The following is a 20,705-nucleotide window of genomic DNA, read 5'->3' as shown; positions in this document are numbered from 1 at the left end:
ACACCTGACCTGAGAGCCGCCAAAACCAGTGACAAGATGAAACACAAAGAAAGTTGATGGTCACCCTACTAGTAGTCAAAAATCCCACTGCACAAGTTCCAACGGTGATGTTATTTCTAGTTATGTTATTTCTAGTTGGCATGATGTTCGATTGAAGGCTTCAAATAAACGAGGACCAGTTGTGGGGCCAATCTCAGCCGCGCGCTACTTTCCCGCTAGACTGAAAAGGGGCAACAGCGGGAGGACAACTAGTTACCTAGTACTCTGGCGTCCACAACCATCCCCTCGAACATTCATACTACGTCTACTGATAGTTGTTGGCCAAGTGTGTTCTGGAAACAGATGCGGCCGTCTTTTTGACACCCCAAAATCCAAAGAAACTCAGCAAGCCGGGATTCAGCAAATTAGACGAGGAGAAATAACATAGAATCGGTGATAACAGCCAAAATTCCTATCTATTGGAGCTTTGTACGCGAAAATTTCTTAACCATATATCGACACCATTGGCTCCGGATTTCCCAGTGTGTCGAGTTATCCCACTGTTCTCGCACTTCTCAGGGCAGTCTTGCTCTGATAACCGTTTCGTCAAGCTGTTCATTTTTAAATGAGAGGAATGAACTTTACTTGCAATTGGGTGAGACAATGGAATTAGCTCTTCTCACTCGCCTCTCTCAGCCTGGTTGGCAATTTTCAGCTTTAGGTTGTACTAGCTCTTGTCTATTTGTCAGATACGGACATTGAAACGGCGGCATTAGCAATATGGGTCTAAGATTCCGGCATCACTCGCCCAAGGGTTTGCTGTTTACCTCTCTTCATTTACCTCTCTTCATAATGAACTCGTATGACCAACTTCCCTAATTCTCCATGATTGCATCTTTCCTTCCAGCCGATCAAATGCTCGTGTATGTCTTTTCTATCCCTGATGCACAAATATTTTCACTCTGTATTGTTATGTGCATCCTGACTATCTCCATTTAATTGATATCAGTTCGCATCATATTTCTCATATTACCCTTCTTACACCTTTCGATTCCGACCACCAAACCTAAGCACCCAAATATTCGTTTTACAATTGTATTCCTTCGAACCCCTCTCCATCAAAAGATTGATACTCCTGGCACTAACCGAATCCAACAAGGTCGCAAGACGAAGAGTTAAGGTGCAAAAATCCCAATAAAGGCCATGAGCGCTGCAGTGAGAGGCGCAGCATTTGTACTCGCCATAATAAATCCCAGAAAGATCTGTTCATGAACACATGTCAGATGTGGATCTCAATCGCCGTCAGCGATCAGGGGTTGAGAGGAGACCTCGCTCATACCGAAGCTACAGCTGTCCAACGGCTTGCCGTCCGTTGCGCTAATTAATAGGGATCTTCAATATATCTCCCTCTTTTCTCCCCTCCCTTTTTTGGTATCTATCCTTTTTTTTTCGTCTCCATTTTTCTCATGCGTATGACGAAATTTGGAGAGTGAGTCCCTCTAATCAAGCAGCCGGCTAGAGCGTGCGCGCATATACCAAATTGAATCCTGCAAATGCTTTGCTTCTAGCCTAGTCATAGCGAAGCTTTCGGCATCGATAGAATATACAAGGGTTGCTTTAACATTTGCCATCTCCAGTTCTCGTTATTGGAATAATCTACCCAACACCACGCCTGGAAGCATGGGTTCAGTGTATCCAGAGCGTATATTTTTCTATGAATGTAATCCGTAATATCAACGATGTAATGCATTGTTACACTAGTATAAAGGCCGACTTGCCTTTTTCAATTGAGACTTCCCAAAGCTAGCACAGGTGTCGAGACTCGATTTTTTTTTTTTTTTTTTTTTTTTTTTTTTTTTTTTTTCCGGAAAAAACATGTTCGTAAACAAAAATATTTGAGTTGTAGTATATCAAATAGTATATAACAAATATCTATTAAAAAATAAAAGAAAGAAAGAATCCGTAAGTAAGTATATAAATAAGAGAAGAATATTAAAGAGAATTGGCGCTGAAAAATTCAAATTTCGCTTATGCCTGTGAACCAAAACAGTCGTGCGTCTGCTTGATCAGTAATATTTACGTCATGAATGTGAATAAAGGTGCATCAAAAGAAATGGGAAGGAACCCTTGACGGCAAGATAAGAATCACACAGGTAGAATTAAGAAAATAAAGGGGAAAAGGAGAAGGTGGAAAACAAAATCCCAGACGAAAACCGAATCAACCCCGAACACGTCCTGAAACCCCAACCCAACAAATCACAACGAAAGGGAAATTGGCTCAATCATAAAGGAATCCTCAAAAAATCTCCAGATCCTCAAACTCCACAACCAGCCCGTCGGGTCCCGCGTCGTCGTCCATGGAACGATTTACGATGCCACTCCCGCCAGCCACAGCCCCTTGCCCTTGCTCCGGAGGCCCACCCTGGACGAAGCGATTCCCATTCCTCATTTCCCACGCACTATTGCTTATCGAAAAATTTGATGGACGACTAGCATATACGCCAACATGGACACTCTTGTCCTCAACACCCCAAAAGAACCACGTGACCTCGCGAAGCTTTCGCCAGGTATCACTCAACGCACCAGGTGTGCATGCATAAGGGGAGACGGCTGAAGGCAGCTGGTACCAGACCCAGAGTGAGTGGCCAACGCGCTCGAGCTTTATCCGCAGCGAGTTGATTGTTGTGGGTTGGTTAGGCGGTGCCAATGGTGATAGACACCAATCTGCACCATCCGCCGTAGCGCTCACGGAGGAAGCATTGACGGTTCCGGAGGAAAACTCCAGACCGGCCTTTACCCATTTGCAGGGAGTGTGCCGGGTTGGCTGCGGGTATGGAGGTGGTGCCGTTTGCTCTCGAGGTAGTTGGGCTGAGGGGATGACGTGTGTGTTATGAGTATTATTATCATTAACATTATTACGGCCAATATTTGAGGGTGGCAGTGCTTGTTGGGACGGTGCTGGGCCAGCGAATATAACCAGGCCGCCCTGATCCCATTCCATCTCCCAATCCGCCGTGACTGTCACTTCCGCAATAACGAATGGCTGCAACAGCGATGTGAACAAGATGGGAGCTGTCGAGGTGTCGCGGTCCGGTGGTTTGCGCCATAAATCAGTGTTAGGTGCTGCAGCCAGAGTAAAATAGTCCATGCGCTCCGGGCAGGAAAAATTTGGCGGCAGGTTCAGTGCCGTAAAACATGATCTGTCGGGGGGCATTGTTATAAACCCAATTGCAATTGTATTCGCAGAATTGATTTTTTATATCAAAGCGTCAATTCCCGGCACGTAATTTTCTCTTTTTACTTTCCCAGAGACCTTGACCTGTTTAATTTTAATATCGACTTGCCTAACAGGAGTTTTCCGGTTTCTCGAAGTGAAGCTCTGTTGCTCGAGTTGGGGGTACTGCTAGACCAGCGGAATGGCCAGTTGTCGTCGAGAACAGCGACCTTAGCGTTGCTACCTCCCCAGAGGGGAAATTGCAGTACGGGGTATCAACAACAGTAACTAAGGGCTCGGAAAGTTCTGTTCTGCGCGTGTGTTGGTAGGGCGAGTTGCTGCGCTATTGTGGCGGACGTAAAGCTTGTGAAAACAGAATTTTCTGCCACCCCCTGAAAAATAGTAGCAAAACACTGCAAAAATAACCAAAATATCCATGTATCTCTAGAATCATTCAAATATCATTCAATTCATTCAAATATGCATCTTTATCATCAAATACACATCTTTATCATCAAATTTGTCAATATGCTCTGCAACACTCACTGTTCTACTGTCTTATAAGCTTGTAAAAGAACTTCAACTACTTTACATTTTCATCTGCTAAAACTGTCTGTTCTGAATGTTCTAAATAATGATGAGAATTCAACTGATGATGAGAAGAAGAATAAGAAGAAGAAGAAGAAGAAGAAGAAAAAGAAGAAAATATAATCAGAAAATTTTTAATTTCTGTAAATATCTATTTCTAAATCTGAAATCTCATTCAGACTGTATGAATAAATGATTATCAATGAAATAAAGAAATCTATAAAGATCAAGTTACAAAATGTTACAATAAATGATATGACTGTCAATTTCTATCATATTCAATATACTGCAAAAAAATAACTAAAGAGTATGTTATGAAACAAAATTGTAAGAAGATAGAAATTACAAATTATATAATAATCATCTCATCAAATAAATATGAATCTTCAATTAAAATCATTTTTGAGAAGGAGACAGATTGAAGAAAGATTATCACTTTTTTAAAGAAATTAAATAAAAAGAAAATAAATAAATTTAATATCAAAACTATCATCTTTTTTAATTTTTTTAATGTTTCAATTTTATTTTCAAATATCTCTATAATACACAGTTCTGCAGCTTTCATTGAAGTGTTGAATTCATAATTAACAATTCAAACATTGATATGAAAAAAGAGTATTAAATGTTAAAAAAGAAGTAATTTTATCATTTATCAAATTCTTTCTCTATCATTCTGTTAAATTTTCTTGAATTTATAAAATATTTGATGATGAAAAACTGTCATCTGTATATACAAAATTCACAGCCACTAACTAGCAGCTGAAAAAGACTTGAAATTAACAGTTAAATGAGTGTGATTTTTTACAAATTGAGTGTGAGATAACTGCTCACTGACATTGTTAAAAGATGAATTGTTATAACTTTAAATAGAGTATTTGTTGAATAACTTTTAATGATACTCATATTCAACTTCTGAGTAATGAGATTATCAGTTGAATAGATGATATTGAATGTGAATATATAACAGTTAAAAATCTCTCAAGAAAAATAATAAAAAGATTAATAAATAAAAAAAAGAAGAAGAAATGAAAAAATGAATTTATTTCTGTTTTTAATTCATTTATATAAAGATTTCAGATATCAGTAATTATATTCTTTTTTTTAACTTTTTCTTCATTTAATATTATGTTTTCAAATGAGAAATCAATATGATGATGATGAAATATATGATGAAAGAAATGAGAGATATAAAAAAATTAAATTCAAATCTGTTGTTGAATTCAAATTTGTTATTAAATCTGAATCTGCTATCGAATTTAAATCTGCTGTCAAATCTGAATCTGTCTTCTATTTGAAGTAGTTCAATCTCTCAATTTGATGAACACATGAATCTGTTTATTGATGAGTTTTTCAACTGATTGATGATAGAGAGATCTCAAAGAACAGAAGCTCTTTTAACTGTAAAGAATATTATTCAAAATAAAAAATTTGAATTGAATCATATACAAACAATGACAAATGAGCAGATGATTCAGTTAAATATTGAAATGAATATATTTTCAATAATAAAAAATAGATTAAAAAATTTTATCTGACAATTATAATTGAAAAAGTTTAAATTGTATTTATTTATTATTTATGATGACAACAGCAGATCTCATACTGCTTCTGCTTCTGAATTTGAAATTTAGATATTACATATCATCATAATTGAATTGCAATTTAAATCTTTTTTAATTTTATAATATTATTTTATATGAACACAGTATAAATACCTTTTTATATCTTTTTTTTCATGAAGTTCTCCACTATATGATGTAAAAAAGTTTTAAAATATTCATTAAATTGATTCTTTAACTGACATTTGTATTTTCTAATTCATTCTCCGGGACGTTAAACCTATACATACATATATACATACATACAGACAATCTCATCATAATATGCAGTTAAATATATTTCAAAAAAGTTCTTCAAATCTGATAAAATATTCAATGTGATCTTTGATTTTATATTTTATGTTAAATGAAAACTTCTAGCAGTTTCAAAACAGTAAATATTTTGTTGAATTCAATATACAATGATCAGATGACATTCAATGATTCATACAATTTGAGCAGATATATAATCATTATTTAAAAGATGTTATAATAAGCGTACTTCAATTAACAATCTAGCATTATTTTAAATACAGATTATGAATTGATTATGAAAAGAAAAAGAAAAGAAATTAGAAAAAAAAATTATATGAAAAAGATTTTTATAAAGAGAAGATCAGAGTGAAAGAATATTTGAAGCCATTTCACAATGAAGTATGAAGCAGAAGAACATTAAAAATTACATAGAAAAATTATTAAAATTATATAAATGTGAAATGTGAGGTAAAAGAAATTATGTAGAAGAATTGTTAGACTACACAAATGCAGAATGCAATAATAGAGATGAATAAATGCAGAAAAGAAGTTGATTATATAAGTTAATTATTAATAAATGCTAATCTGTTATATTATTCCTCTTTACTGAAGTGAGTGATGACTTATAAACATTGAAGGCGGTGGTGTTCTTCATGGCAGACGCGGGTTCCCAACTCAGATGATCATATTCTACTCATTTAACAAAGTATTCATAACAGCAATGATTAGTTCTATCATCAAGAATTGCTTTGATCATTTATTCAAATTTGTTATCTTCTTTTATGATGATAGATGGCTGTCGGTTAAAGATTCTCTATGAGAGGAATAGATTCTCAGCTGCAGATTGGAGCAGATTTGTATGAAAGATATTATGAATGTCAAATGAAATATTGAGTTGATAATCATATGTGCTTAGAACCTTCATCATAGTAGATTTAATATGACAGTAATTTAATGTACATGAGAGGCAATTCATTCTTATATTCTTGAGATCTAATCAGATTTTGTTTTTTATATAATATTGAGTTGCAGAACTTCTTCTGATGTTCATTTAATTTTTATAATTTTGCTGAGCACTGATTATAAAAGCCTCTACTCATTCACAAATTTTTTTAAGCTTGCTCACAATGTTCTTTATTATTTGTATGAGACTGTGAGTGTACATAATTTCTTAAAAGTTCTCAGAGAAGTTCAGAACTTCTAAATTATATTCATGTAAAAGAAAGAATGAGTTGATATTTGTTGTGACAAAATCTCAGCTGTTAATTACAATTTTAATATATGACAGCAGATGGCTTCAATTGTTTTGTGTGTAATTGCAGAATTTATGAAGAATGTTTTTTATTGTTTATATCATTCTCTCTATAACTTCATCAATCTCTAAATGATATACTGTTGACACTCAATTCTTAGCAGCTGGCAAATGTGGGTTCAGAGTGCACTGACAAATTGACTGCTTATATCTGATACAATGAATGAAAATGTAAGAGATAGGTTATAGAAATAGTTATAAGAGTAATGTAAAGTATGCATAATGAATATTTAAAAGATAGTAATCTCTATCATTCAAAGTTAATCACTGATCTTCTCTATCTACAGATACTAGCGAGCATTATATAGACAATGTTGCCACCACACTACATTCAAATTTCTGTCTTTCTTCTGATGTTAGAAGCACAGACAGCTTTCTGATCAACTGAGAGAGGTATCCCTCTCTGCTCACTATAAAGCCTTCCAGGCACGGCAGCGGCGGTCCCCTCAGGGAACCACACTATAGCCCCACCATGAATGGCCATACGTCGGGCCAGAAGTGGATGCGCAGCTCAGAAAAATCCTTTGCAATGAGCTGAGTCTTCTCAAGAGTTGCCACCTGGATTCTGTTTTCTCTCTCTGTGTACATAGAAATCTCTCCAGCGTAGCACGTCTCCATGCCCTTCGGGAGGCTTCTGAAACACGGGCGCTGCCAGTGTTTTCTCCGGGACGTTAAACCTATACATACATACATACAAACTTTCATCTGAATATGAGATTTAAAATTTAACTGAGAATCTAACCAGATATCAAGCCATCTAACTGAGCTTTTTGGTTTAACTGAATGATTTAAAAGCTTAACTTCAGTATCTCTTTCTCTGAAATTTGGATAAAAGTGAATTAATTCAGTTTTATCCATATCAAAAACAATTTTTTTGATTTTGCTTTTTCAATCATTTCAGTTGCTGCTTGCTCAATCAAATTGCAATTATTTACAATTGATTCTGAGCTTACAACTAGACCCAAATCATCCACATAGCTTGGAGTTCTCACCATAATTGCCATTTGTCTATTAATAAATAGAAATTTGATAAATATAGTAAATAAAATAGATGAGACTGGGGAACCCTGAGGAACTCCTACCTCAATATCTGTTATATCTTGTCTCATTCCATCAAAAAGCAACTGAATAGTTCTTTTTGACATGAAACAGACAACCCACTTAATGAGAGACTTTGGCATTCTCAGTTTTATCAAAGTTTTGATCATTTGAGAAAGTGAAACACAATCAAATGCACCTTTTATATCAATAAACATTGTAGTTGTAACCATTTTTTCATTCTTTGCAAGTTGAATATCATGAACTACAGAGAGAACTGCATCAATTGCTGAGTTTTGCTTTCTACTTCCCATCTGATCATCATATAATAAATCAGTAGTAGTAGATAGAAAAGACAGTCTAGTTGCAATTATCTTTTCCAAAATTTTTCCCAGATAATTCAGCAGAGATATCACTTTATAAGATTTAAAAATAGTTGGTTTTCTATTAGATTTTGACAGAATAACTCCAACACCATGCCTCCGGCACTTAGGATGATACCTATATTTCAAAAAATTTGAGAACAATTTAAAGAGCTCATCTTTTAATACTGTATAAAGCTCTTGAATTATTAAATGATTTATAGTATCAGCTCCTGCTGCTGTGACCTTTGAAGATGAAAAAATAGCTGTCTTTAATTCATCTTCAGTTAAGTCAGGCCATTCCCATTTCTTATCATGTTCATATTCATTATCTTCTTACAAAGAACAAACCTCAGTTGAATTATTTGATGATGGAAACAATATCTCATAAAAGCTTGACATTTATCTTCAAATGAGCTAGCTATAATTTCGTCATTCTGAAAATTATAAGTTAATGTTGGTAGCTTAGATATTGTTTTTGACTTTGTATATCTGAAAACTTTGAAAATCTCTTTTCCCTGAGCGTTTTCTAGAAAGTTATTCCAACAATCAGTCTTTGCTTTTTTAATTGTCGAGAAATAATCATTTCTAATATTCTTTAAATACTCAAATGAGGCAAGATCTTCTTTTCAATCTCTTTTAACTCTAGCTAAATATCTTCTTTTATTTGAAATCTCATCATTCCACCAAGGCTTAGAGAATTCAGAAACTCTTTTCAATGGAATGTAACTTTTTACACTTGGAAAAATAATCTCAGTGATTAAGTTTGCTCTTTCTTTAAGCATTTTGTCTGTAAGATTTGTATCTGATTTCTAATAAAGAATTTCTTTATTCTCTAATTTTAACTTTTCAATCATTCTTTTCACTTCTATCCACTGAGCTTTTTCAAAATTGTATTGATTTGAATATAATGGGTTTTAAACTATTTAATTACTATTGAATTCCATATTAACTTGAATTATCTCATGTCTAGTGGCAGCACCATTTGTTTTATTTGAGTCAACATACCAATTAAAATGTTTATTCTCATATAGATTCTTAGAGAAAAAAATATAAATCTATAATTGATTTCTGTCTTAAACCTGGCTTGTGAAAGGTGGGAATATCTTGCTCATTTATCAACTCTAGTTTGTTTAAAAGTGCCCATTCAACTAGTTATTCAGATCTAATTGACTGAGTTCTTTCTGAATTCCATCAAGAGTGATGAGCATTGAAATCCCCCATGATTATTGAGTTTTTTTCTAGTTTCAACTGCATTAAACATCTATCAAATGTCCAAGTTCTATTGTTTTCTCTCAGTGATCTTTCATTGTAGATATTGATTAATTGAATATTTTTAAACTGTTTTTTCATATCCACAATGTTACCAACAAGAATATCAGAGTCAGATATTCAATCATATCTCAGATTGAATTGAAATCTTGAATTTTTTCTAGCATAAATTGCTACTCTAACTCTAATATCTGTTTTCTCTGGTAGAAAACAATAGTACGCTGGATGAGATACACTATATTCTTGATCAGCATCATGTCTGAGTTCTTGAATAAGAACAAAGTCTGCTTTTTGCTCATAGCCAATTTGTAAACAGGAATAAAGGCATAGATTTGTTCTATCCACATTATTTTGAATAAATTTGATTTTTGTCGAGCTTTTAACATATTTTTGTTGTTTTTTTGATATTACATAAATATTAACAAGTATTTCTCTTTATTCAGAGTCAGATAACAGACTGAATCCATTATTCACAACTTCAACTGCTATCATATCCTGCATATGTATTCCACTGAACCATCTGCTCATTTGTCATTGTCTGTATATGATTTAGTTTAAATTTTTCATTCTGAATAATGCTCTTTACAGTTAAAAGAGCTTTTGCTCTTCAAGGTCTCTCTGTCATCAATCAATTGAAGAACTCACCAATAAACAGATTCATGTGTTCACCAAACTATTGAACTACTTTGAATAGAAGGCAGATTCGGATTCGATGGCAGGTTTGAATTCAATGACAGGTTCGGATTCGATGGCAGGTTTGAATTCAATGGCAGGTTCGGATTCAATGGCAAGTTTGAATTTGATGGCAAGTTTGAATTCGATGACAAGTTTGAATTCAGTCCTCCCATGCCTCCCATTCCTTCCATCATATATTTCATCACCATCACATTGATTATCTCACTTGAAGACATAATATTAGATGAAGAAGAAGTTGAGAGAGGAAATATAACTGCTGACATCTGAAATGTTTGTATAGAAGAATTAGAAGCAGAGATAGATTCACTTTTTTATTTTTTCTTCTTCTTTCTATTCATTAATCTTTTTGTTATTTTTTTTTGAGGGATTTTTAATTGTTGTATGTCCACATTCAACATCATTTATCCAACTGGCAATCTCACTACTCAGGAGTTGAATATGAGTATCATCAAAAGCTATTCAACAAATACCCTGCTCAAAGTTATGACAATTCATCTTTTAACAATATCAGTGAGCAGTTATCTCACGCTCAATCTGTAAAGAATCATACTCATTTGACCATTGATTTTGAGCCTTCTTCAGCTGCTGGCTATTGGCTGTGGATCTTGTACATGTAGGCGGCAGCTTTTTATCATCGGATATTTCATGAATTCAAAGGGATTTGACAGAATGATAAAGAGAGGATTTGGTAAAATCATAAAGAGAGGATTTGGTAAAATCATAAAGAGAGGATTTGACAAATGATGAGATTACTTCTTCTTTGACATCTAATGCTCTTTTTGATGCCAATTCCTGGGTTGTTAATTGGGAATCCGACACTTCAATGAAAGCTGCAGGACCGCGTATTACAGAGGTGTTTGAAAATAAAGTTGAAATATCAAGAAAATTAAAAAAGGTGGTAATCTCAATGCTAAATCCACTCATCTTCTTTTTATATAACTTTTTCAAAAGAGTGATAATCTCTCTTCAATCTGTCTCCTTCTCAAGCGTGATTTTGATTGAAGATTCATATTTGTTTGATGAGATGACTGCTATACAATTTGCAACTTCTGCAGTTCTGCTTCATAACATACTCTTCAGCTATGGATCTTTTTGCAGTATATTGGATACAATAAAAGCTGCTAGTCATATCATTTGTTGTGACATTCTGTAACTTGATCTTTATAGACTTCTTTATCCCATTGATAATCACCCATTCATACAGCCTGAATGAGACCTCAGGCTCAGAGGTAGATGTTCACAGAAATTGAGGATCTTCTGACTGTGTCTCCTCCTCCTCCTCCTTCTCCTCCTTCTTATCCTCCTTCTCATTATCAGTTGGATTCTCGTCGTTATCCGGAACATCCGGAACAGGCGGTTTGGGCAAATGAAGGTGCAGGGTAGTTGGAGTCCTTTTACAAGCTTGTGAGGCAGTAGAACAGTGGGTGTTGCGAGGCATATTGACAGATTTGATGATAAAGGTGTGTATTTGAATGAATTGGATGATATTTGAATGATTCTAGAGATAACCGTGCCATGCTTACTCACGGTTACATGGATATTTTGGTTATTTCTGCGGTGTTTTGCTACTATTTTTCAGGGGGTGGCAGAAAATTCTGTTTTCGCAAGCTTTACGTCCGCCACAATAGCCAACTCTGGCATCGTGGTTTCCGGTGATTTGTGCATTGCAGCCCTCAGTTGCAAACCCTCCAGCCCAGAACATTTTGGACAGGCCCAGCTGAGAGGAGTAGAACTGCGGTTGATACTGCAGGGTTAAGACTTCTCTCCGCCAAAATTCCATAGTTAGTTTCTGAAATAATATGATTTAAACATGTTTGTCATAGTTAACTATCCCCATCAAAAACCCTCAATGTGGTATCTTGTGGCTGGAGTTAGGGTGGTAAATAAATGGAACTTGAGCCGCGCTAAGCCACAACGGAAAATGCTTGAGCCTCATCATGCGGCTTGTCCATATCATGCTTCTCCCTTCATCCTTCCTCTAGAAACCACACAGCTTCGTTCTGGGGTCGTTTTATCTTCAGAAACAGCTGGCGGGATAAGACGAACCTATTTTAAGCTGGCAGCAATTCCCGTGGCAAGATGGTCTGTACGAAGTGCCAAAGGAAGCTCAAGAAAACCGAGCTCGCCACTCCAGCTGTCACACGAAAGAGTGATATATATTATGGCTCTCCGAGCAGCACCGTTGGTGGCGGTGGAGGTGCGAATAGTAAATCGTCTGCAACCCTAGGAAAAACTGGGATATCAAAAGTATGTCATTTCAATTTATTCCATGTGTCCACGGCTATCATCCCAGCCCTCACCCTGAAGGGATTGTGGATTGTCTGGTATTTGACGAGTTAGCCACATTCAATGCTTTACTCGTATCTACGCAAGTAACTACGTTGTAGGGGTTCAGCGTGGCTGAATTGATTGCGTGTTGGATTAGCCAACATTCCAACATCGACTTGTGCAGATGCCTTAGCCCTACGGATGGCCTCCCTTTCGCATACGCAACTTTAGAATCGTTTATCAGTTGATACATTCAGCCCTCCAAAAAAAAAAAAAAAAAAAAAAAAAAAAAAAAAAGAATCGTGAAGGCATCCACTAACTTCTCAGCAACAGAATAAACTCCTTAGCAGCAAGGCCAAAAACCCATATGCCGCCTACTCGAGTGCGTGCGAGTCGTGCAAAACCAAGACAGAGCAGGGCAGGAAATTCTGCCAACGATGCGCTTATACGAAGAACGGTATGTTTCCCCAACCTTTCTTGTTTCCCGGTGGTTGAAATGATGATAGTTTATTAATCAAACTCGTTGTAGCCTGCGCAATGTGCGGCAAAAGCCTAGCCGCCGCGGGTAAAAACTCGAAGGACCAGCCCGTCGTTCAGGCGCAGAAATTCAATTGTAAATGAGCGAAATATGTGCCCACCTTTCTCATTTAATGGCTAGTTTGTGTTCTTACCTGTCTGCTCTTATATCTATCTCTCATGTGGCTATGGAGAAGAACATGTGTATGTCTGATTTACCAAATTTTCGGCGAAGAATGTTTCTCTTTTGGTTTAGAAGAGGCTATAAGGAAGAGATTTCCCGGTGATGAATTCTCCCTTTGGATTCTTATCTTTATTTGCCCTGGGTTTGAGGTCGGAGTTAGGGTGGTGCGCGGCGTTTCTAATGGGAAGCTTGGGATATGTTTCTTGAAAGATTGTTATGTCATGTTAGTTAAATACATCCATTATATCAACTTTCCAAAAGTAGTGAATAAACTGGGGAAATAATTCACTGATGGAGATATTTTATAAGGATAGTAGGAGGGTTCTCAGCGAATCAATCCCACACCCCAAAATAGGAAAGATGTACAGCTTTGTTAAACGTCAAATTCCATGAATCTAGTAATTGTACAGACACAAATGAGAGAAGGGAAATCTTAGAGGAAGAAAGAAAAGCTCCAAAAATCAACCTGATCCAATTCTTTACCAGAGTGTAGTCCATACAACATTGCAGTGTACAGGGGGGAAATTATACAAGACCTCCACGGGGGCAATTCAAATCACAACTTCACCTACAAAACGTCATCTCTCCTCCAGCATATTCTTAATCGAACTCCAATACACCGGCAGCACATACTTTTGAATCTCATCCTTGGCCAACCACTTGAAATCGACAACGCCCAGGGTATTTTTCAACAGGTCTGCCTGGCCGGCCATGATTCTCCCCTTAAGGAAGAAGATTTTTTCGCCGCGAAATTCAGTCCCCGCTTCTGGATCACGTTTCGGTTTGCGGAGGTTGTAGACGTAGTGGCCGATCGGGTGGTAGCCAACCATCCAGGTATTCATGTTAGGGCCGGCGGAATCCAAGAGCGCACGTTCCGCTCCCTGTATTGATGTAAATGATATTACGTGGTTAGCTTGGAAAATATATTGATATCGTCCGGGGAAAGGTTGAGGCAGGAATTGCGATAATTCGCTGCCTTGAGACAAGCAGCGACAACGCATAGGACATAAAATGAGGATTAAAAAAAAAAAAAAAAAAAAAAAAAAAGGAAACGAAGAATTAGAACGAACCATTCTCAAACTCTCCTTCTCCTGCAGCTTCACACTCGGAAACATCCAGAATGCCTTCTCCCCATTCTTGACCTGCACCAACAAATACAACGTCCGATGCAACAGCCGATCCAAGCTTCTATGATCCCCTTTCTCATCCGCCTCCGTAACCCTCGGAAGCGGCCGCGGAACTTCATCTTTTTTCCCCTCCTTTTCATCCGTATCGGTAACAGCTCTTCCCTCCGCGTCCTTCACCAGTGCATTGATCTGGTGCTCCGGCTCCGACTCCACGGAGCCAACAAGCAACTCGTCATTCCATGCCTCACTCGAATACGCATTGTACCGCCCGATATCTCTCGAGGGCGTCAGCCGCTCTTTGATCTTGCGCTTCCAATCGACGTCTGCGGGTGTGTCACGCTTAAAATAAAAGTATTTCGTAAAGGGCAGTGCAAGACGGTCGTTTAGACGGCGTTGGTAGAAGTAGAACGCTTTCTCGAATGAGGTGAGTTCGCGGGTTAGGCGGGGCGGGCGGGAGAGGACGATTCCGGCTTTGATGTCGTATTTGGGTGTTAAGGTGGGCGAACTACTTTCGGTGTCTGATGGTGTGGTCTGAGGTGTCGCTGGAGCTTGAGCTGCGGGCTCAGCAGCAGTGGCATATCCGCGGCGACTGAGCGTTTCTTGACAGCTTCTGCACACAGCAGAATCAAATGTTGACGGTCCTAAAACAAATTAGCATCTGTTCCCAGACAAACTCAGGTTCCCCTTCGTAGATGGGGAAAAAAACAATATCACATACTCAACAGCGTTGCAAAACGCCTGGCACCATTGGTTCCCACAGACATCTCACTGCCAACAATGTAGACAGCAATTGCTCGTTGCTGTGTGGCCTGGCCTGCGTCCTGTCCTGTCCTGCCTACTGAGCCTGGAAAAAACGTCTCCAGCAAAACGTTCCTTAAACTCAAGTGCTGGCACGCTAGATCAATTATGGCTTAATCTACACACGTGATGTAACTAATATTTGCACATAAAATTTTCTGTGCCCGTTTTTGAAACATCTTCTCCTCATCTACAAAATATGGCACGAATCCTTATCATCAATTGCGTCGTTTTACTCCTCCATAGCTATTTGATCATTTAGCAGTGCCTAGAGAAAGATATTCCGTCATTGCGGTCAATTTTCGCTAGCGGTACCTTCGTCTTCTAAGGTGTACGGTTAGATAGCTACTGCATACAAAAATATGCCTTCCAGAACCAATGTATTCGGGATACATCAGTTCTTCTATTCACCCTCCCGATAATAATTTAAATATTGCATTCAAACATTTGTGTAATGCTTTAAAATGATCTAAACTCCTTGTGCAAATCGTTTTGAGTCGTGTCGCGCGAATTAGGCTCCCTTCTCTTAAAAAGATTACTTTAAGTCACAAATTTCTTCCAGTGTCCCAAAAACTCGAAGTTTGTTTCCGTAAGAATCCCAAAAATCATCGGAAAATGGAGGAATTAGTCTTGAATTTTGTCTCTTCCGTTGGCTCACGGCCTTCTCTCGAAGTTTTCGGAAAGGCGAATTGGAATCCAGAGATAGCAGCTGGCTTTTGAGAGTACCGTTTTCGCCATCAGCAGGTTGTTCGGAAAAGAGGGAGCGAATACGACAGACTTCGCTCTCTGTCCTCCAATCCACTGGTGCTTGTTTTGGCGTTGATTTATCCTTCCTAATCGGCGGTCTATTAAAAATTGACATCACCGACGTCGATGAGGAGAAGCTCTTGGAATCACTGCAATCTGGCTCATCTACGTCTATGAGTTTTTCACCTTTATTTTCAATGCGTTTTCTTATGCTTGAAGTTGTCTTCAGAGGCGCCCTTGGCCAACTATCAAGAACAATGGACTCAGTAATCGGAGGCGCGGAAGGGCTGGAAATAGTTCCTTCTCCCAACAACTCCGCAGCCAGCCTGATCAGAACCTTTGCTGTGAGCAAGCTATCGTAACCCGCTTCGTGGAGCGGCTTTTCGTCAGCATATTTATCATGTTCTGGATCGAGAACTAAATTGCACGCGGTTAGAAGATGCAATTCTCCATATGGGCTGTGTTAACGTACGTATTCTTGGAGTCCTCCTCTGCTCCAGTTTGTCGTTAATTTCTGTCAGGGACGACGAGGGTGTCATTGATGAACAATTGTGCGTTGCCATATATTTCGTGTCAATAACGAGGGGAAATAAAGCATGGATAGCGTTCTTGAAATCTTCGATGCGATCCGGAAGGTCCCCAATGAAGCATTTGTAAAAGTTAATGAGGTCAGTGAACAAGTTATGCCCAACCAACACAGGCTGCCTTGATTTTAATTTCAACTGTAAGTCGTCAGAGTAGCTCAACAAGGCGCTCGTGCTCGTGTTAACTGGAGCGGGATTTGAGATACAGCTAAGAAAAACCCTTGGGTCCATTGCAGAGAGGCCACCTCCAACCATGCCCTCAACAACCCACCGAAACCCCGTTTTTTGGATAACCCGCTCTCGAAGAGCTCGTGATTTATCAACACGTATGCTCTCCTCACGCTGTTTGTCGTATGGAATGATTTGTACGAATGTTTGTCGACCGATTGAGACGAGCGAAGGATACTCTACCCGAACCAGCTGATGTACCAAGCGTTTTTGGTAACTGTTTAGACTGAACCTCCAGCTTCCTAATGGGCTTTCTGTGTTTCCATTTTCTAGGGGACAAGGTTCCGGAATGTTGAGGTAGTCTTCCTTATCCTTTAAAGCCGTTAGCGATGACTTTCGAATGAATAGAACGATCATCTCCTTACTCCTGTCTCGTTAATCCAAGCGTCAATAAGACGGCGAACCTGGGTTAAAAAGGCTTGGGATTCTGGGTCCATGTCTTTGGGGTTGACATCCATAATTTTTGTGATACTATGCTCACTCTCTGCTAATTTCGCCATCGCTTGTTTTTCCTCGAGGCGCGACAGATATGGCAGCCCCTCTACAAACGGTGCTTCCATTCGGAATCCATTTTTCATCAAAAACTGGACAGCTTTGTTTATTCAGTAAAACCTCATTCATGGGTGGTGGAACAGTAAAATTTGCCAGTTGATATGGGGATACAAACCACGGCTTTGATACGACCATCGTCTTTCAACCCCTAATCTTTCGTCAAGCACGGGATTCAAGTGGAGGTTATAAGGCCGTAACACATAGGTTCCTATTATTCCTGTTTAGCATCAAACCCAAAGTTTGGTCAACTGCACACGATCACTCTGACCAGTCTCCGTGTCCTCCCTTGCAAAGGTCAAGCCAATTTGCAACACTTGATAGGTCTCAGCTGCATATTTAACTTCCTCGTATCTTTCCTGAAGAGTTTGTTTCTCTCCCCACAGATCGCTTCCGGGACTAGGGCCAGACTGTCTTGCGACGATTCCAGAAAACTCTAGGTCTAGGGCAACGAAAGTGGACTCGGCCAGGTCATTCAGTAGTCTAGGTAGGTGCTGGCTAAACGATTGCTTTGTCACATCCATATTTGATAAACACGCAGGTTCAGATATGGAAAATTGAGCAGATGGGACACAGAAAGTCAGGGAGAGTTGGGTTCCTCAGGGCTCACTCATGGATTAAAAGGGATGAGAAACCCAGGGGAAATGAAAGAGATTGAATGAAGAAATTTTTGAAAATGGAAGAAGCCAGTTTAGAACATGTCAGTCTGTGTGCAGCACCCAGGAGAGAAGCAACACAAACAAGAAATGGGGATTTTCCTCTTCCTATGTAAGAGAGGTTGTGATGATTTGGTATTGTCGCTGGTTAAGAAGTCGCCCAGCAGTGTGACCTCAGTTTCCCATCAGATCTAGCAGGAAGTGTGATAAAAAATCCTTTTGTCTGCACCACAATTGCAGGCGATCTTGGGCAGGAGACAATGGATTTGAATTCTCTTGTTGTGGTAACTTAAAAGACTAAAAATGCAGGCGCCAAGCGTGGATAAGTTACAGAGACCATTGTCCCAAATGTGTGTAGCTTCAGTCAAGCCGCCCTTGACAGAGAGCTCCTTACCATTGGGCTTCTTTGCTCTCTTCAAAGTTCAAACCACACGGTCTCTCGGTGATCGACTAGGTCAGTCGTACAGACGGTGAGCGAGAGCGAATGGGAAAATCTAGTCTCGCTGCGTTTGCTCACACCTATCCCCAGCAAGCTCCTACTGCGCAGACCAGATACCCCATCCAGATCAGAGGAAGTTGTGATATTGAAGTGCTTTACCGCTAGGCTAAACGGTGGATTCTCTAATTAGCTTTAAGCTCAATTCTCTTTCACGCCTTGAAGTCTATAACAGAAACAGAACTTGACAACTGGTGACTGAGAACACTGAGTTCAATCCGAGTTTTCATCAAGACAAATGCATGAACAACTCAACAAATATTAGACTCAGGAAAATTCCAAAATAAAATAAATTAGATAGATCTCTTTCACATATTAATTTGGAAAAGATTAGACCAGAAGTCGTAGAGTGAAGAGAGGAGATATGAAAGCTCCCCACTCTACAACAATAACTCCCCCCAAACCATCCAACTCCGTCAAGTTGAAAGGATTATGAGAGGTGTCAAAGTCTTTTGAATGAGGGTATTTGGTCGCCTAAATCGAAGAATTGGATTCGCTTAGTGGTTCGTGGTTTTCAAGCACCTCAGATGTAACTACGACAGATAGATTGAATGATTGAAGTTTTGTTCCCTATGACGAGGATCTCGTGATCCACATTTAGACCGAGGTACCGAGGATGCTGAGGCTCGGCCAGCCCAAGCAGGAGTTCTGCTCTGCAAGTCAACAAGGATTCTTGCTAATTTGCTACGTCTGACTGATCGACCCCGACAATCCGAAGTCTTGCATGATGGCAGAGAACAGCGTACATCACGCTTCGACGCCGCCACGATTGATGTCCTCCTCAATCTCCTCCCTCAGCTCCTCCCTATCCCTCTCATCCTCCAAACAAATATCCCAGGTTTACAAACAGTCCTCGGAGCTATTTCTCACTCGCCGATTACAAGAAGCGTTATCAGTTGTTGAACCCATCATCACTCCACCTTTGTCACAAGATAATCAAGAGGACGGCCTTGCTCCAATTGCTACAGCCTCGAGTAATCTCAAAAAAAAAGTTTGGACCCTGTACATCTCCATTCTCAATGCCATTGTCGAACTCGGCGCCGAAGAGGGGATAAAACGATTTGGTAAAAATGAATGGAAAACTTTGGCTTCCAAAGCCCGCGATGGTGAGCTCTGGAACATCGTCTCCCAGGTGGGATACGGAGGCAGGGATGGCTGCATAGATGCGGATGTCGTTTATAACATGTGAGTTCCGATCAAGGATGCAGTGCAGGGAGGCTTAATATTTTTTTTTTTTTATCTTGAACAGCGCTGACATGTCATTCGCCATTACCGTTCAGTGCTACTCTGCTCCTTACCCATGCACCATCGCAGAAGCTCAATCAGCAGCGCCTCGAACATTACATATCCTCCTCCAGTCAACCTAACCTTGACGTCGCAGCTCATGTGGAGAACTCACCGCCGCCCAGGAAGCGAAAATATGGAGCGTCGCATGCAAATGGGACAGATACGCCAAAGGACCTGTCGGCGCGGGTCCGGATATTAGAGCTCTTCACCCTGCATGTCCTCCCTCGGAACGACGAATGGGACTACGCTAAGGAGTTCATCAGCCTCTCTGAGATTCTGGACGACGAGCGGAAAGACGCCTTCCTGCAAACGTTGGAGAATCTACGAGAGGAAAGAAAGCAAGGTGAGCTACATGCTGCAGAGCTCCAGCGCGAGAAGGAGGCGGAATTCGAACGCCAGCGACAAGAGGCGGCAAAGAAGAAACTACCTACAGGGAAAAAGACGGCTACGGAGAAATCGCGTATCGCGAAAGTAACGAACGTCCATCGAAGAATGGGCAGCGAAGTCGACTACGGAATCGAGAATGAACTTCCAAATGCCGGCACTCCTTCGGGCAAAAGTCGAAATCTCAAACCTGCAAGAAAGGCCGTTAAGGCAGCTTCAGCCTCAGCGACTGAAGCGTCGAAACAGTCGAACCAGGCCATGGGGCGAATGCGCATGTTTGCCAGTTTACTGGTTGCGCTACTCAGGAACATGCGTCGCTACATGTCTGCGAATCCGCTATCATTTTTGCGTGCGCTCCTTATTGTTTTCGGTGTCCTTATCGCGCTTAGACGCGCAGATGTCCGAAACCGGCTCCGCAGAACCATGCATTCTGGATGGCAGAAAATTCGTGGCACTGTAGGCATGGGCGTTAAGGTTAGTTACATATAGCAAAGGGCATGATGTACTGTACATAGGTATTTTGTTTATAAAGTCTATATTTATATTTCCCCCCCGGTACGGCCATAT

General features: G+C 39.4%; 7 protein-coding genes across 7 annotated transcripts; 2 read left to right on the top strand and 5 right to left on the bottom strand.

Annotated features, from left to right (window-relative positions):
• Nucleotides 1–2,275: 2,275 nt before the first annotated feature.
• Nucleotides 2,276–3,193, bottom strand: HCAG_06547 (conserved hypothetical protein; the record flags this gene model as incomplete). The annotated part of the gene is made up of 1 exon (XM_001538892.1): nucleotides 2,276–3,193. One exon carries the CDS (start codon nucleotides 3,191–3,193, stop codon nucleotides 2,276–2,278), a length of 918 nt encoding a protein of 305 aa, XP_001538942.1.
• A 4,003-nt stretch (nucleotides 3,194–7,196) lies between these two features.
• Nucleotides 7,197–8,217, bottom strand: HCAG_06546 (predicted protein; the record flags this gene model as incomplete). The annotated part of the gene is made up of 6 exons (XM_001538891.1): nucleotides 7,197–7,223; nucleotides 7,433–7,504; nucleotides 7,557–7,623; nucleotides 7,689–7,725; nucleotides 7,939–7,954; nucleotides 8,029–8,217. The coding sequence occupies 6 exons, from the start codon at nucleotides 8,215–8,217 to the stop codon at nucleotides 7,197–7,199; spliced, it is 408 nt and encodes a 135-aa protein (XP_001538941.1).
• A 3,334-nt stretch (nucleotides 8,218–11,551) lies between these two features.
• HCAG_06545 (predicted protein) lies at nucleotides 11,552–12,094 on the bottom strand (the record flags this gene model as incomplete). Its single annotated transcript, XM_001538890.1, has 3 exons — nucleotides 11,552–11,812; nucleotides 11,842–11,866; nucleotides 12,000–12,094. 3 exons carry the CDS (start codon nucleotides 12,092–12,094, stop codon nucleotides 11,552–11,554), a joined length of 381 nt encoding a protein of 126 aa, XP_001538940.1.
• A 299-nt stretch (nucleotides 12,095–12,393) lies between these two features.
• Nucleotides 12,394–13,203, top strand: HCAG_06544 (predicted protein; the record flags this gene model as incomplete). Its single annotated transcript, XM_001538889.1, has 3 exons — nucleotides 12,394–12,561; nucleotides 12,916–13,039; nucleotides 13,112–13,203. The coding sequence occupies 3 exons, from the start codon at nucleotides 12,394–12,396 to the stop codon at nucleotides 13,201–13,203; spliced, it is 384 nt and encodes a 127-aa protein (XP_001538939.1).
• Nucleotides 13,204–13,846: 643 nt separating this feature from the next.
• Nucleotides 13,847–15,173, bottom strand: HCAG_06543 (mitochondrial 54S ribosomal protein YmL17/YmL30; the record flags this gene model as incomplete). Its single annotated transcript, XM_001538888.1, has 4 exons — nucleotides 13,847–13,850; nucleotides 13,916–14,163; nucleotides 14,353–15,050; nucleotides 15,128–15,173. The coding sequence occupies 4 exons, from the start codon at nucleotides 15,171–15,173 to the stop codon at nucleotides 13,847–13,849; spliced, it is 996 nt and encodes a 331-aa protein (XP_001538938.1).
• Nucleotides 15,174–16,217: 1,044 nt separating this feature from the next.
• Nucleotides 16,218–17,839, bottom strand: HCAG_06542 (conserved hypothetical protein; the record flags this gene model as incomplete). Its single annotated transcript, XM_001538887.1, has 5 exons — nucleotides 16,218–16,291; nucleotides 16,427–17,078; nucleotides 17,132–17,350; nucleotides 17,434–17,466; nucleotides 17,552–17,839. The coding sequence occupies 5 exons, from the start codon at nucleotides 17,837–17,839 to the stop codon at nucleotides 16,218–16,220; spliced, it is 1,266 nt and encodes a 421-aa protein (XP_001538937.1).
• Nucleotides 17,840–19,239: 1,400 nt separating this feature from the next.
• HCAG_06541 (predicted protein) lies at nucleotides 19,240–20,627 on the top strand (the record flags this gene model as incomplete). The annotated part of the gene is made up of 2 exons (XM_001538886.1): nucleotides 19,240–19,652; nucleotides 19,748–20,627. 2 exons carry the CDS (start codon nucleotides 19,240–19,242, stop codon nucleotides 20,625–20,627), a joined length of 1,293 nt encoding a protein of 430 aa, XP_001538936.1.
• Nucleotides 20,628–20,705: the final 78 nt, after the last annotated feature.

This window comes from Histoplasma capsulatum, genomic scaffold, assembly GCF_000149585.1.
Source record: "Histoplasma capsulatum NAm1 scaffold_6 genomic scaffold, whole genome shotgun sequence".
Taxonomy (NCBI): Eukaryota; Fungi; Ascomycota; class Eurotiomycetes; order Onygenales; family Ajellomycetaceae; genus Histoplasma; species Histoplasma mississippiense.
This window is presented reverse-complemented; position numbering and strand designations above follow the sequence as displayed.